Source organism: Chlorocebus sabaeus, chromosome 7 (genome assembly GCF_047675955.1).
Source record: "Chlorocebus sabaeus isolate Y175 chromosome 7, mChlSab1.0.hap1, whole genome shotgun sequence".
Lineage (NCBI taxonomy): Eukaryota > Metazoa > Chordata > Mammalia > Primates > Cercopithecidae > Chlorocebus > Chlorocebus sabaeus.
Genome location: NC_132910.1, coordinates 89,274,201 through 89,290,959, shown reverse-complemented (window position 1 = coordinate 89,290,959; position 16,759 = coordinate 89,274,201). Strand labels below are relative to the sequence as shown.

At 34.3% G+C, this 16,759-nt stretch overlaps 1 protein-coding gene across 1 annotated transcript in view; it reads left to right on the top strand.

The window, feature by feature from the left end:
- The window catches only part of SLC7A11 (solute carrier family 7 member 11), an 83,919-nt gene that overhangs the window by 23,646 nt on the left and 43,514 nt on the right, over positions 1-16,759 (top strand). Inside the window, exon 6 of the mRNA XM_007999807.3 lies at positions 3,271-3,315. Coding sequence (XP_007997998.1) covers positions 3,271-3,315 — 45 coding nt within the window. The remainder of the gene's footprint in view (positions 1-3,270; positions 3,316-16,759) is intronic.

The window sequence follows — 16,759 nt, the reverse complement described above, 5'->3', positions numbered from 1 at the left end:
TTTGAATTATCGTATTAATATTTAACTTTATTGATGCTGACCCCAAAATGTTACTCTGATTACAAGGTAAAAGGGGTTTACATGAACCTTTTTTAATACTTTTACCCATATAATCCTCATGTCTACTCCCTATATGAAAGACCAAGAAACCATTGATTTCTTTATTTCCTTGAGGGTTCAATCACAGTATTGGAAAATAAGTTCAGGATTTAAAATGGAATGTTATCTGATACAAGTGGCTTATGTAGGGGATAGATAAGTAACTGTGTTTCTATAACAGGTTGTTGTGCTACCTGAATGCTGCTTTGTGAAGACGCAGAAATAATCGGGCTGTTAATCTATGGTCATCAGTCTTAGAAAAAGGAAGCTGTGTTTAGAAAAAATATAGTCTGTTGGTGTGGAGTCCTAAAGGAAAAGTTATTATCTGGATGTAAAGGAAACAAAATGGAGCCTAAAAGAATTCCAAAGAGAGGGGCATTTATTCACTTGCCAGATGTGATCCCTGCCTTTCTGACCTTTCTCTTGTTTTCAAGATATAATTACAAGACTGGGTTGTAGAATTATCAGTAGGGAACTGTAAATGATTCTCCACTCCCTATGCTGCTGCTGTGACAATGTTTGACGCCCCCCTAAAAAAGGTGAGGGCATTGAAAATGAGTAAGTCAGAAGCAAAACAGCTATTGTCATCAGAGCTTACTGCCCAGCCTGTTAGCCTGTAAGTAAAAGCAGCAAGAGCATTGTTGTCCTGGAGACCTTGCTCTGCTAGCACGGAGAAAGATACCACCAAGCCCACGGTGGGGATATGAATAGAGGAGGCTTTTTTCTCTGAGGAATGCAGATCCTTTCTAGGATGATAAAGCTACTTCACAGAAACTTGAGTAAGGGAAAAGAAATCATTAACTCAGGTCACACAGTTGGGTCAGAACAATGTTAATAACATTGCCAAGGTCTACATTCAGAGAAATACATCTGCCAGTCCCCCTTGTGGCCCTGGGGAACTCAGTCCCATATCCTTATCCAAAGCTAAACATTACTTGGTAGGGTTTTCTTTTTTTTCAATTGTGTGATAGAAAATCGTTTTCAGTGTCTTTTTCTCTTCCTTTTATCCTATCCTCAATGGATTTAGTCTTTCTAAAGCACTTACTGGGATTATTTTGTTCTATTGTGTCAAATCTAATCTAAAGAAGAAGCTTCTTTTAAAACTAATTCACATAGTTGGGTATTGGAATGCGTTGCTAGCATTGCAGTACCTTTTATGCACAATCATGGAAAAGATGGAACAACAGATCTTATGAGCATTCTCTAGAGGCCTTGAAGTGTTGTAAACTAAAGAGAATATCATGGACTCATTCCTGGAGACTAGGACGTAAAGGTGGATTTCCCACAGGATGTGTGAATGTTTGGACTAAAACAAGAAGCTTTCTCTTTCCTACCCACCACCCTCCTCCAAGTCCTTTCCTTTTCTCTACTCCCTGGAGCTATGGCAAACATTTGAAATTTTGTTCTATTTTTCATAAATATTTTCTTTCTTGCTTTAACATTGTTGGAAAAGACTACTTTCTAAAACAACTATTAGGAAGGAACTGGCTATTTTTGACATGAGAAGCCTAGAAATATTTCTTGGTGTTGTGATTTTTCATTGGTGGTGGTGTTTGTTTTTTGGTGTGCCTGTGTTTTTTTTCTTTTCTCTTCCGCTACTTCCCATTGCCTCAGGCTTATAGCAAACACATCAAACCCCTCTTAGAGTGCATATTCCAGATCTAAGTGCTGATTGTCACTTGCTTTCATGGTGTAACTATAATCTCTATTTATAGAAACTTATTTTCTAGTCATTAAAAAAATCTTTGGCTGCTGACTTTTTAGATCACTGTTACTGCTACAGTTCTGTCAGCTCCTCAATTGTTTCTACTTAAAACAGTCCTTAAAATTGTAGACACTTTAACCTTGAACATCAACTGACTACTTGTGAATTTAGATAGTTTTATAAAGATGGAGCAAGACAGGTATCATGCGCCTCTGTGTGAAGAGACCACCAAACAGGCTTTGTGTGAGCAATAAAGCTTTCAATCACCTGGGTGCAGGCGGGCTGAGTCCGAAAAGAGAGTCAGCGCAGGGAGATAGGGGTGGGGCCGTTTTATAGGATTTGGGTAGGTAAAGGAAAATTACAGTCAAAGGGGGATTGTTCTCTGGCGGGCAGGAGCAGGGGTCACAAGGTGCTCAGTGGGGGAGCTTTTTGAGCCAGGATGAGCCAGGAAAAGGACTTTCACAAGGTAATGTCATCACTTAAGGCAAGGACCGGCCATTTTCACTTCTTTTGTGGTGGAATGTCATCGGTTAAGGTGGGGCAGGGCATTTTCACTTCTTTTGTGATTCTTCAGTTGCTTCAGGCCATCTGGGCGTATACGTGCAAGTCACAGGGGGTGCGATGGCTTGGCTTGGGCTCAGAGGCCTGACTACAGGTTTCTTAATCTTTGTTTTAGCTGGAAAGATACTTAAAGTATGTTAAGAGCTGATGGACTAATATTCCAGCCACTTGATTTTAGATTTTAGAGAATTTGTACCTATGAATCTGTGCTCCTGCATACCTATGTAAAAGGTTACTTTTAATAATAATAAGATAACAGAAGATTATATTGAATATGTGATTTTTTTTATTTTGCAAAAATTTTCTAAGCTTATAAAAGGAAAAGGTAGAAAAGTCTTTGCCTTCATATGTTTGGCTCTTTCTATAGTAATCCCTCTGTCACACTTGTACTGCAGAATACTAAACGGGTGCTCATTTTCCTGTGCCTAACCCCTTCTGCCACACTTTTGTGCTCGTGTGCTATTCTCAGTCTGGAATGGCCTCACACCACCTAACCAGGGTAAGATAAAGCAGTTCTTAAAGGTTCAAGTTGAGTGATGCCTCCTCTAGAAAACCTCCTTTGACCTACCAGGTTGGGCTAGACCTGCCCTCTGGCTCCCACGTGCTTGCTCCAGTATTGGATCTGCACTGTATCACACTATTCTGTGGGAGATTCTATGAACTCTGAGCTCCTTGAGACTATGGCCTTACCACTTGCCTATTTCTGACATGTGATAAAAACTCCACAAATATGGCTAAATAGAAAAATGTTTTATGGGAGTATATAGTTGTTAGATATTTTCATCTTACTATAAGTATTGTTATAGTTTTCATAATTCTGGGTTCAATGTTAAATATTTAAAATTTGAGACTTTGGAAAATGGTAAAATATATTAATAGTTTATAATTTATTTATCTATTTTTAGGTTTTACCTCAACTTTGTTACTGAAGAAGTGGAAAACCCTGAAAAGTAAGTAGCCAGATGTACCCTGAAATTTTTATGAAGAATAAAATTTAAGATTACATAGTTTGAAAAGCAGACTTGAAGAAGGAATTCAGTGTGGGCTAGTCAATCTTATCATCATCATCATCACTATAATTCTTAGATAAGATTTATTTGACTTTATCGTAAATTATATACATAATTATATATTATAATTATATACAAATAGCTTAATTATATAGTCTACTTTCAATACTAAGTTGTCTTTTAATCTGAACATAGGAAAGAATAAAGTTATATTTTAAGCAGCCTATCCCATATAAACACACACATGTAACTTAATATGGACTCTCAATTACCCACAGGATAGCTTGAACTCAAAAAGTTAATTATTTCTAACAATTCATGTAATCTTTTTTCATAACTATAGAATTAAAGTGAGTAATGTAATTACTGGATGATTACTTACAAAAACGTAGAAATATCTGCAGAATGTTATAGGAACTTACAAATTTGGGGAGCTGGATAAGTTTTACTCTTTCTTTCCAGGTAACAACTTGATAAGTGGATGATTTGATGGTGATTTATGTAATATTTTCAAAATGACCTAACTTAGAGAAAAATGAATTATTCTTATAATTTGTTCATAAACATTGGATGTTCTATGGGGAAAAATAATTCATGGGCAAAAGAGGGAAAATTTAGGAACTATAGTATAGGATAAAGTGTAGACTAAATTATAAAGTTATTTAATTCATTTTACTTTATTGAACATCTGCTGTGTTCCAATCACTGTGCTGGGAACAGCTTTCATGATGCATAAGACTTGTCTTGAAGTATTTTGTTGGCTAGTCAATGAGTCAAATGTGTAAACAAATAAATGTAACAGTGTGATTGGTACCAAAATAGATTATTTATCTAATTTGGAATAAAGGAAAGAAAGAAATACTAAAGTATATCTATAGAGATGTTGTTTATAATAGTGTCTCAAATGATGAGTAGGTGTTCCTTATGTAAATATAAGTGAGAGAGAAGAGGGGTATGGGGCGGGCGGTGGGGAGAGAGAGAAAGAGAGAGACAGAGAGGAGAAACACACACAAACACAAACAAACACCCACTGATTTCTCAGAAAAAGAACAAGTACAAAGGTGCATCAGTATGAAATAGCCTGGACATCAAAGAATATGCCTAAGGATTGACAATTCACACTAAGATAGACTAAGAAATTCTGGCACCTGGAGGCTTGGGAAATGGTAAACTGATTAGATCTGGCCAAGTACCAGGAATGTCAGAGTTTAGAACACACAAGCCAGCAATTGGTATCTGATTCAACTGCTATGCAAATCAATATGTAATTTAAACATGTGAAAGTCTATTTTATTAAGAAATATGACCAATGTATGCCAGTATTGTCATATTTATAACTGGAATTGTAGGTCGAGAACACATATTTCCCAAGAGCTAGTTCTTTCTAAGCATTACTTGGAAATGGCAAACTACCTTATGACTGTAAACCCATTGATTACGGAGATAAATAGGTTGGCCTGTCTTTTTAGTTTTTGAGAATAACTTGTATATAAGCAGCAGCATAGAGAAAAGACGGTTCTTACTGGATATAATATAAAGTATTTATTGAATTTCTTTTATGGGAAATAAATTATTATGGTTTGTAACTATGTCTGTTAAGTCTAAAGACATTTTAAAGACATCAATTACTAGAATTTAACATGAGAATATTTTTTATAAGCAAATGGCAAATTGTGGGGTTACAGACAAGACCTATAACATAACATTTATTATATGATACATCAGTGGTGTAGATATAATTCATATTATCTTTAATATTATTTAAGAGTTTAAGCATGATTTTTGTTTGACACATGTACAGTAATACTATTGTGAATATTAAGCATATCTTTAAGCTACTTCCGCCATTATTACCTCAACCCAAATTTCTGATGTATTCCATTAGACTAGTGTTCCAATGAAGGATTGTCTCCTTCTCTTCTTTAAATGAAGGGCCTTAGTTGCACACCACTGATAAGGTCCATGATTTAGTGCACACAGATACTAAGGAACAGTGATGATGATGTATTGATTCAGTATTTTTTTTTTTTCTGTTGCAAAGAAATTCTTTTATCTCAAAAATGGAAATAATAGCTGGGTTGTATTGATGATTAATATGCATAAAGTGCTTAGATTAGTAACTGTCATTTTTTAATTTCTACATAATTGTTTGGTTGTCATTACTACTATTATTGTTATATACTTTATTAGAGCAAGGTAAATGTTATTCATATAGTGTTTTCTAGAATTTAATATTCCAAGCAATTATTTTTCTTCAGAGCTTTTGAAAGAAATGTGAAAAATTACACCATTTTGAAGCTTGCTCTAAACTTTTGGTGTCAAACCTCATATGCATTTTTTATCTCTATTATGCATTCTTGATCCATAAAATATCTTTATGGGATATCTATGCTATCTTGATGCATGCATACGATGTGTAATGATCACATCAGGATAATTGGAATACTCATCACCTCAAACATGTATCTTGTTTTGTATTGAGAATATTCCAAATTTTCTCTTTTAGCTAATTTAAAATATACTATGTTTTTGATAACTATGATCACTTTACTATGCCACTGAACACTAGAACATATTTTATCTAACTGTATTTTTGTTTTCAATAGCCAACTTATCTTCATTACTTTCTCCTTATACTTTCTAACGTAGGTAACCATCATTTTACTCTCTACCTCCATAGGGTCAATTTTCTTTAGCTCACACATGAGTGAAAACATACAATATTTGTCTTTCTGTGCATGGCTTACTTCGTTTAAGATAATGTCCTCCAGGTTAATATACGTGGCTTCAAATAACTGATGATTTCATTCTTTTATTGGATGAATAGTATTCTAGTGTGTGTATATATGTGTGTGTATACATATGGTATATATAATATATATAAATGTGAATGTATATACCATATATTACATATAAATGTGGTATATGTATACCATATATACACCATATATAAATGTGGTATATATACAATATATAGTATATGTATAGTATATATAGTATTATATGGTATATATAGTATATATAGTATATGTATAGTATATATAGTATTATATATGGTATATATAGTATATATAGTATATGTATAGTATATATAGTATTATATATGGCATATATAGAGTGTATATACCACATTTTTGTGTATATATACTATTATATATGTATACATACCACATTTATATATATGGTGTATATATACTATTATGTTATTATGTATACTATTATATATACTATATATAAATGTGGTATATATACATATATACTATATACACACACATATAAATGTGGTATTTATATACTATATATATTTTTATATATTTATATATTTATATATATTTATATTTATGTATTTATATTGCAGCACTATTTTGAATAGTGCTGCAATAAACATGAGAGTGCAGATATCTCTTCAGTATACTGATATCCCTTCTTCTGGATATATACCCAGCAGTGGGATTGCTGGATCATATGAAAGTTCTATTTTTAGTGGTTTGAGAGCCTCCATATTGTTCTCCATATTGTCTGTACTAATTTACATTCCCACCAACAGTGAATTTTAGATTCAGGGGGTACATGTGCAGCCCCTGAATTTAAAATAAAAGTCTTTTTTTGTTTGTTACATGGATATATTGTATGATGCTGAGGTCTGGGGTATGAATTATCCTGTTACTATTGGGTAGGGGGCATAGTACCCAGTAGGTAGTTTTTCAGCTTTTGCCCCCGTCTTGCCTTCCCTACTCTAGTAGTCCCCAGTATTTATTGTTCCTATGTGTTCATGAGTACCCAATGTTTAGCTCCCAATTATGAGTGAGAACATGCGGTATTTGGTTTTCTGTTTCTCTGTTAATTTGTATAGGATAATGGCCACCAGCTGCATCCATGTTGCTGTAAAGGACATGATATCATTCTTTTTTATGGCTCCATAGTACATATATATGTACCACATTTTCTTTATCCAACCCACTTTTGATGGGCACTTAAGTTGATTCCATGTCTTTGCTATTGTGAATAGTACTGCAATAAACATATGAGCGCATGCGTCTTTTCCATAGAATTACTTATTTTCCTTTGGATATATACTCAATAATGGAATCCCTGGGTCAAATAGTAGTTCTGTTATAAGTTCTTTGAAAAATCACCCAACTTCTTTCCACAGAGGCTGAACTAATTTACATTCCCACCAACAGTGTATAAGCATTCCCTTTTTTCCACAGCCTTGCCAGCGTCTGTTATTTTTTGACTTTCTAATAATAGCCCTTCTGACTGATGTGAGATGCTAACTCATTGTGGTTTTGATTTGCATTTTTCTGATGATTAGTGATGTTGAACATTTTTTCATATGTTTGTTGGCCACTTGTATGTCTTCCTTTGAGAAGTGTCTCTTCATGTCCTTCATCCACTTTTTAATAGGATTACTTGGTTTTTGCTTGTTGAATTGTTTAAGTTCTTTATAGATTTTGGATATTAAACTTTTGTCAGATGCATAGTTTGTGAGTAATTTATTTAATTCTGTAGGTTGTCTGTTTACTCTGTTGATAGTTTCTTTTCCTGTGCAGAAGCTCTTTAGTTTAATTAGGTCCCATTTGTCAATTTTTGTTTGTGTTGCAATTGCTTCTGAGAACTTAGTTATAAATTATTTCCCAAGGCCAATGTCCACAGTCGTACTTCCTAGGTTTTCTTCCTGGGATTTTAGAGTTTGAGGTCTTACATTGAAATATTTAATTCATCTCGAATTAAGTTTTGTATATGATAAAAGATAGGGGTCCATTTTCATCCTTCTGCATAAGGCTGGCTGGTTATCCAAGTATACCATTTATTGAATAGGGAGTCCTTTCACTGTTGCTTATTGTTGTTGACTTTGTTGAAGATCAGATGGTTGTAGGTGTGTGACTTTATTTCTGGGTTCTTTAACCTGTTCCATTAGTCTATTTGTCCTTTTTTGTACCTATATCATTGTGTTTGGGTTACTGTAACCCTATAGTATGGTTTGAAGTCAAGTCATGTGATGCCTCTGACTTTGTTCTTTTTGTTTGGGGTTGCTTTGCCTATTTAGGCTCTTTTTTGGTTTCATATGATTTTAGAATAGTTTTATCTAACTATGTGAACAATGATGTTGGTAGTTTGATAGGAATAGCATTGAACCTGTGTATTGCTTTGGGCAGTACTGACATTTTAATGAGATTGAGTCTTTTAATCCACGAGCATGAAGTATTTTTTCATTTGTTTGTATCATCTACATTTTCTTTCAACAATGTTTTACAGTTCTCCTTTCAGAGATCTTTCAGCTCCTTGGTTAGATGTAGTTCTAGGTATTTTTTGTTGTTGCTTGTGTGGCTGTTGTAATTGGGATTGCATTCTTGATTTGGCCCTCAGCTTGAATGTTATCAGCGTATAGATATGCTACTGATTTTCATACATTGATTTTTGTGTCTTGAAACTTTACTGAAGTTGTTTTAAACACAGAGAATGCTTCCAGAAATATTTATGGGTGAATATCAAGTGCAGATGGTAAAATTATGTGAACCTAGCCCAGATGTGTTATTTGCATTTTTTTTTTTTAGGTAGATACAGCTCCAAAATACCTTTAGTTACAAGGGAGAATAATTATGATTCCATCTCCTTTGTGATGTGCCAAGATAATTGTGTTTCCCAATCGGTCATGGATGCATGTGTCCAGGTGTGCTGCAACATGCAACTTTCTGGCAGCTGGTGAAATGAATCATCTGCTGAAGATACAACACCTTTTACGGTCTTCCTCCACCTAGACAATAAAATCTTCCTAAATCTATGACCTAATAGAAAGATGATAATTAATTTAGATTAGTGAAAATACCAGTGTGTATTAAAATATATCAAATGCAGAGTAAGTTTCCATGATCTCAATTGACTACACTTTAGGTGTAATTTCATTTTGAGAAATCTTTCAAATTATCTACCATTACTCTATGAAATAACTTCTGAGCTGCTATTATAAGTAGGTGGTATAGGACAGTTCCTTAAGTGTTGTATCGAATGAGAGACAAAGGTGGGCGAAATTCCTGTTTGTGTGATTACATTTATAATGTTAAGAAATTTTCCCATGATCTTTCTTACCATGTTTTCTTCTCCAAGAAAAGCTTTGAATTTATGGAAGTAGCAATCTTTCAAACACAACAATTGCTATTGAACTTTTATAATAACATAAGAATATTGCCTTTACCAATTATCTATAACATGATGGCTGATTCCACAAATTAATATATTAGAGTAAGGATTGTATTTTGAGGGACATGAATGTCCAAAGTTTGGAACATGAAGATGATAGAATCCCAAGGAATAACTGAATTTTAAAAGGCTTCTCCCCCACCCAAAATGGCATATATAGTAATAATAATTGCTACTGTGTACATTTGTTTTAAAAAATCACAGTGCTTGTGCAAGTGTAATGAATTTTGCCTTATGACGTGACTTTTGTGGTGACTATGCAATCTGTCATTGTTCAAAAAGTTACACAGTGCAAAGAACATATCATTGAGATATATAATGTGGGTAATCCTGCTCTTAGATTGATAAATCATGTCTTGTGTTGATGAAAGCCAAGAAATGAATTGCTTTTCTTTGACCTTGGGGGTCTGAGATTAGCCAGTTTTTCTATTAGCCTTGTTCCAGTGTTCTTCTCACTTCATTTATTCCTTGTGTTTTGAAGAGATGGAAATAGTAGACTTAGAGGAAGTCAGTAAACCTTGATATCATCAGTCATTTTTGAAAAACAGACTATCAACACACTCTGAATAATCAACTTTAATAGAAGCTTTAAATAATCAGTGTCATGTTTAATTAATACTTTGCCTACTTCCAATTTATATTAATTGATGCCTCAAAGTCAGCACACCTTGTACCAATGATAACTTCGAAGAAGTGAAACTTGGTTTGGGAAAAATGCCCAAAGACCTTTAAGGCAGTGTGATCAACCAGATTGGTCTACAAATGGTCCACAATCATGTTATTTGCATTCAGTTCGGATGTTGCAGTCTTAAATTCTTAGTGTGTCTATATTAATTCCTTATTGACTGTGTAATTCTTTACGATATTGTTTTATAAGGCCTATTGCTTGTAGGACAGTTTTATAACTGTTACCTGAGTAAAAAACATAAGAAAACAAAATAGGCAAAATATCTTGCCCAAATGTATTGTAGCAGAGTTACATGACTAAAGACTAAAGGTTAATTGAAGTCTTTTATCTTGCATTTTGACAACTTAAGAATGTAACTTGCTTTCTTTCTCTTTTTGTTTTTTGAGACGGAGTCTCACTTACTCTGCTGCCCAGGCTGGAGTGCAGTGGTGTGATCTTGGCTCACTGCAACCTCCACCTCCCAGGTTCAAGCGATTCTCATGCTTCAGCCTCCCAAGTAGCAGGAAATACAGGCATGCGCCACTATGCCCAGCTAATTTTTGTATTTTTAGTAGAAGTGGGGTTTCACCATGTTGGCCAGGCTGTTCTTGAACTTTTGACCTCAAGTGATCCACCTGCCTCAATCTCCCAAAGTGCTGAGATTACAGGCATGAGCCACCACACCCAGCCAAGAATGCATCTTTACATGCATTATAGTTTTCTAACTTAATAGTTGCTAGAAAACAACGTATAATATCTTAACTATATACGTGCAGATTACAGCAATATTGTACTTTGTAATCTTTTTATTACAAGTCAATGTTGTCTACATTTTTAGACAACATTGAATATTATTTTAAAGAATATTTCCAAAGTTTCTGTTACAAATACTCAAGTTATATGTTTTTAAGATATGTATTAATTTATTTACAAGTTTATAAAGATCTTCCCTGGGGCAAAATGAGGCATCTCCGTACTAATGACAATATGACATCATTAGAATTATCTTAAAATGTGACACTACTTTTCTTCAATTGTTGAAATAATTGATACCTAAATTAGAATCCTTCTGGGGATTTTTTTCTTTTTTTTGCTTTTCTTTAGAAAATATACATAAAGCTTGGTGAATCCATTTTTAAACATGTTTCACAGTAGAAATAGAATTGTGCTAGTTGAGCCACTGAGGCAGACAAAAGATCGGTATTTGGCCAGATGTCACAGAGAAGAGATGATTCTATGTTCAAAGAACAAGGTCACCAAATTGCTCTTCCTTGCTTTTGTTCACTCGAAAAATTTCTCACATTAATAGAACATGTGGTTGATGTACCTTGGGATCAAAATTCTTGCATTTCTCAGCATCACATATGCATAAAAAATACATTTTGCTCAAAGACAGTTTGTTCATATAAGGCTGAAGTGTCAAATAAGTGGTGCAGAAATTATAGGATTATATTATAATATTTTATCATGGGGTAATCAAAGAAGACAGATATTAATCCTTCAAGTGATTTGTGGAAGCCATTTAGCTTTTCTTTCTTTTTCTTTAATTGTAAGGATTCTTTTTTTAATTCCACTATGAGGTAAAATTTGAAGGGCAATGCTTTACTTTCTTTCATAGTAGTTGTTTCAAAGTTCTAATTTTAATCTCATTGAGTTTTATATTTTGAGGCTAGAATAATAAACTCTTGTCTTAGGAGCAACAACGGTGGCTGGTTTAATTTTATGCTATGTTTCTGTTCTCTTTAACTAGCTGAGAAAGGGGGGGGAGAGAGAGAGAAAGCAAAAAAGAGAGAGATAGAGAGAGAGAGAGAGAATACAAGTGGCATGATGAGTAGAGTGATAGAATCACAGAATTTCAAAATTTGAGGGTACCTTGAAGTCCATCGAATCCTTTTTAACCAGATGCAGAGATCTTCTCTGTAATACCTTTACACAACAATAATTCATGTGTGATAAATTGAGAAACTATTAATATAACTTCCTTGAACTGGGCTATCAGCCTTTTTTATTTCCTTATGCTGGATAGCAACCTGCTAATTGTTATGACTATTTCAAGCCCAGATAAATTTTTGGTTAGCTGGCATAAACGATGGGTCAAATAGTTTGACTGCAATAGATTCAACCAAAATGAGAGTTAAATAAAATATGCCAGAGATTCCAGAGTTAGAATCTTGTTATCTGAAAAGAAATACCTTCCATAATCAGAAGCAGTAAGTCAGCTATTAGATTGTCTCCAGCTTTTGAGTCCACACATATATAGACCCCCTCATCCATATTCTTATTTATGCATGTAAGCTACCCTTGTTCTTTTCTTTATGTCTGGATTTGAAAGTTAGGTGTTTGTGCCCAAAATGAGGTTCACAAGTAAAGCTTACATTCTGTGTCATACTTGGTGAAAAACTTCTTGGACAACTAAAATCTAGTCCAAGGTCTGCTGCTGTCTGGGCATTCATGCAGATGCAATGTTGTTTAAGATTCTCACTGGAATAGGATAATGTCACATGTAGTTCACTAAGGGTAGAGACAAAATGCGTTCAGGTTATTATATTTACACACACCATGCACTGAAATTATTTTGGTAACTTTATTCTAGTCACATTCCAACACTGACTTAGATTATTGATCTGCTCAGGAAAATGAGCAACTTTTGAATTTGGATAGGCACAAGCTAAAACTGTATTACTAATGTAAACATCTAAAATGAACCAAATGAAGTTGAGACTTTCCGGTGAAAAAAATATTTTCTTCTATGAACTATAAAAACATCTACTTGCTGAGTCTTTGAAAATAGCACTGGTTCAGGAAATCAAAATTCTAATCCTGTCTCTTTTTAACTAGCTGTTTGACCTTGGACAGACCTCTAAATTGCTTCTGAATCTTTGTTTACCAGTTTTAAATGGAAGATGATAATCCCTATATTATAGTTCTCATGGGGTTGTGAGGATAAAATATGTGAAATTCAAAAATGTTAATGAGCTCTACAAGTAATACACAAACACCATCTGTAACCAAAACCTATATTCTTCAAAGATTAGAATATTTTATAATCTTTGAAAAAATTAGAGGATTAACATAATTGTTTTATGAACGGGGAGTGCCTTTTCACATACATGACCTATTAATCAGCTTGAAAAGTTGTTCTGCATCATCAGCAAAGTGCCCAATTACTAGTAGTTAAAAGGTTCAGAAGATGATGAGAATCGCTATTTATTTTATAGTCTACTAACCTCCCTCAGGTGACAATATGCTCACACATCGTAATCAGAATGACATCCTGGCGGATTTTTTTTTTCCTTCTTAACCAAATATTTGTATGCTCACAATCCTATTGTCATTGTCACTGTTGGCTGGTTGTGCTGATATAATAGATGGACTGTTTGTGTTTCTACTGAAGTCACCTATTTTTAGGTTTACTATCTTACCAAGAAACTCCTTTATGAAATCTGACAAACAAGATCTTGATCTGAGTGGCTGACATCATGTATTTTAATATTTATTTTTACTTTTTCTAGAAAATGAGCTATTATGTTGATACAAAACAGAAGAATACAAATACACAGTCACTCCCAGATAATTTTTATGAATTTTTGTTTAATTTAAAAATACAAGCCCATCATTAAAAATACAAACAGTATCTGCTTTCTAACAAGTAGATTGATTGCAGCATAAAAGTAGCACCTCAGATTACTTTTAATAACATACTGTATATTATCTTCATTCTGCGGTGGAGAAAGCTGAAGTTCAGAGTAGTGAAGTAACTTCTCATGTCCATGTAGTTAGCCAATGAGAAGACCAGAATTGCAATCCACGTTTGCCTGGTTCTAGATCTCATACTCTTTCCAACATGACAGCTGGTCTTTTGGAAATAAAAAAAAAAGCTGATCCATGAAGGTACCAGGTGGCTAAACGGCTAAGGAAGTAATTTTGCTATGGAAGAGAAAGTTGGAGGAAGAATAGAACCTAGAAGAGTAGAACCGAGAAGTGAAGATGTCTCAGGCAGCGGGTGAGCATACATACAGCCATAGAAGAATTCTTAGTTTTAGGGAATAGTATGTAGACTGTTTTGACTAAAGGAAAGGATTGTGAAGAGGAGTCAAAATCAAGATAGTGGTAGGATGTGGATAAGGGTATACAGCAACTCTTAGCCTCTACTATCAGAATTTTGGATCTTATTCAGTAGCCAATGGTGGAATGGAGGGTGGGAAAACTGTTGCAAGTTTTGAATGTATGGGAGGCAGTGCTTGGAGACAATTAACTTTATGACAATTTTAATGGATTTTCATCTTGTGACACATACGCAGTTTTTAAAAGGTTATAGTCTATGAAGATATGTTTTAGTTTTATTTTGCATGTTTATTTTTAATAAAAGCAAGTAACTCTGTTAATTGCCTCATACACCTGCATCATTGCTAAAGTCAAACAATATGATAAATCATATGGCAGAAATTATGGCAAACAGCATCATAATCTCCACACTGTCCAAGCCCAAAGATATGGATTAGACTGCTTAGAGAAGAAGGATACATCAGCATACTGTTTACATACTATGCAAAAATATAGAGCTATCTTACTATCATTTATTTTCCCTGACAATGGAAGAACAAATGGGATTTAATTAAATGAAAACATAGTTCATTTTAAAATTAAATTTCTATTTCAAAAGCATTGAAATGAGAAGTTGGTTAAGCATTGGAATTCTCAAAATAGAGATAAAAAGGATTATTGTTTAGCCACAATTTAGAGGATATTCAGGTTGAAAAAAATGACAGACTATTGCCTAAATGTACTTCCAGTTCTCAAATATTGTAGTTATCTTTTTAGGTTGCTGAATATATGGGAATCAATGTAAGGAAGCATACCTTACACTACAGGCCTATTTTCTTGGGGTGGGGAGGGAAGAAGGTGTTATGTACTTGTAAGGTAAAGGAAATCCTTAGTTAGATTTTTCCTTATTCTTGTAAGTATGGTAAGGTCAAATAGAAATCTTAGGTCAGAGTTTCTAAATATTTTAAATAAGATGTATTAAAGATTTGATTTTACTCATTTCGTATTCTAAGTGAAGGGCAGGTATAAGGAAGAGAGTAAAATAGCAATGCCAGTGCACGATATGAGTCAGCCAGGGGACAACTGGCACTTCCAGGCACAGTGAGCATCACACTGGTCTTATGAAGGTAGCTCTGGACTTGGAGTCAGGTGGCCACAGTTTTAGCTCTTGTTTTGTAAATATTTGATTTTATGTCCTTAGCTACATCTTTTGTCCTCTCTGAGCCTCTGGGATATTGGCTGCAAAAAAAGAAATGGTTGAGTAGCAAATTCTGAGTCTCCCTTCAACTCTAGCATGTTCTATGATTCTTGTCAATGACACACGAGTACCTAGTTTGACAAGGAGAGTACATCACTATGGGAGCATGGCTGAAGGGTGGAAATGTAAACAGAATATCTGTCTTTGGGACACTTAAGAAAAAGTGTCAAGAACATGAATCAAGAGAAAGGGATGCTACGGCCATTTTCCAGATCCCATGATGGTTAGGAGATTAGGCAGGACCAAAGTTTCCTCAGCTGTCTCAGAAAATGTTAAGAAATTTGAATGGGTAAATGGAGGAAATGGGTCCAAATTGGCACCCCTTCAAAGTGGAAACTTAGTTATTAGATCTGAAGATCTAGGATCATATCCAACCTATAGAATTGAATTCTACTTAAGGGATCACTTTAAATAGAGTGTCTTGTAGACATATGGAGTGTACCAGGAAAAATACAGATTTTAAAAATGCTTGTTAAGAGTGCCATTAATGTGGCATAATGACGAATCCCTAATCCTATTTACTACTTTTACTATATATGTCCGCAGAAGATATAAAATGATCTGTAGCCTCTGTGGTCCAGAAGGTTTATATTAGTCTTTTATTATGTGATTCATTATTTTTCTCAATAGCATAGACACATGGGATTGCCCATAAGTATCCATAGATGCAATTATATGAGAGGAATCTTTTCTGATGGGTCTGCAACATTTCAATATTAGACATTCCCCATAGTTTAGTTAGGATTGCATTTCTATATTTCTGATATGTTGTGTACATAAAGAAAGAGAGGGAGCAATCCTTGTCATGACTTTCAAAAGTCTGCATTCATTCATTCATTCCTTTTCCCAACTAAGTGGGTATTCTAATGCTTCCCTTAAGAGCTTTGTGAGAATTAGATATAATTTATGGCTGTGTCTGACAATGCTTTGCTCATAGTAGATACTTATTTAATGGTAGACGGTTTGCTTTTTATTGATATTAAACATCATGTCATTAGTTCATTTGTCACCTATAGGGACTATCAGATCAGGATTTGTGGACATGGGGAAGCCATTTCTTTTCTTCTGTACTGCTTGAGTGTTGGCTTTGACAAAACCCATGCTCACAAGGGAAAAGACACCCTTACTTGAAACACCCGGCCATGGGAAACGACAGTTATCTCAATCTTAGAGTTGGAACATTTCTAATCTCCAATGCTGGAGGTTGTTTTTCA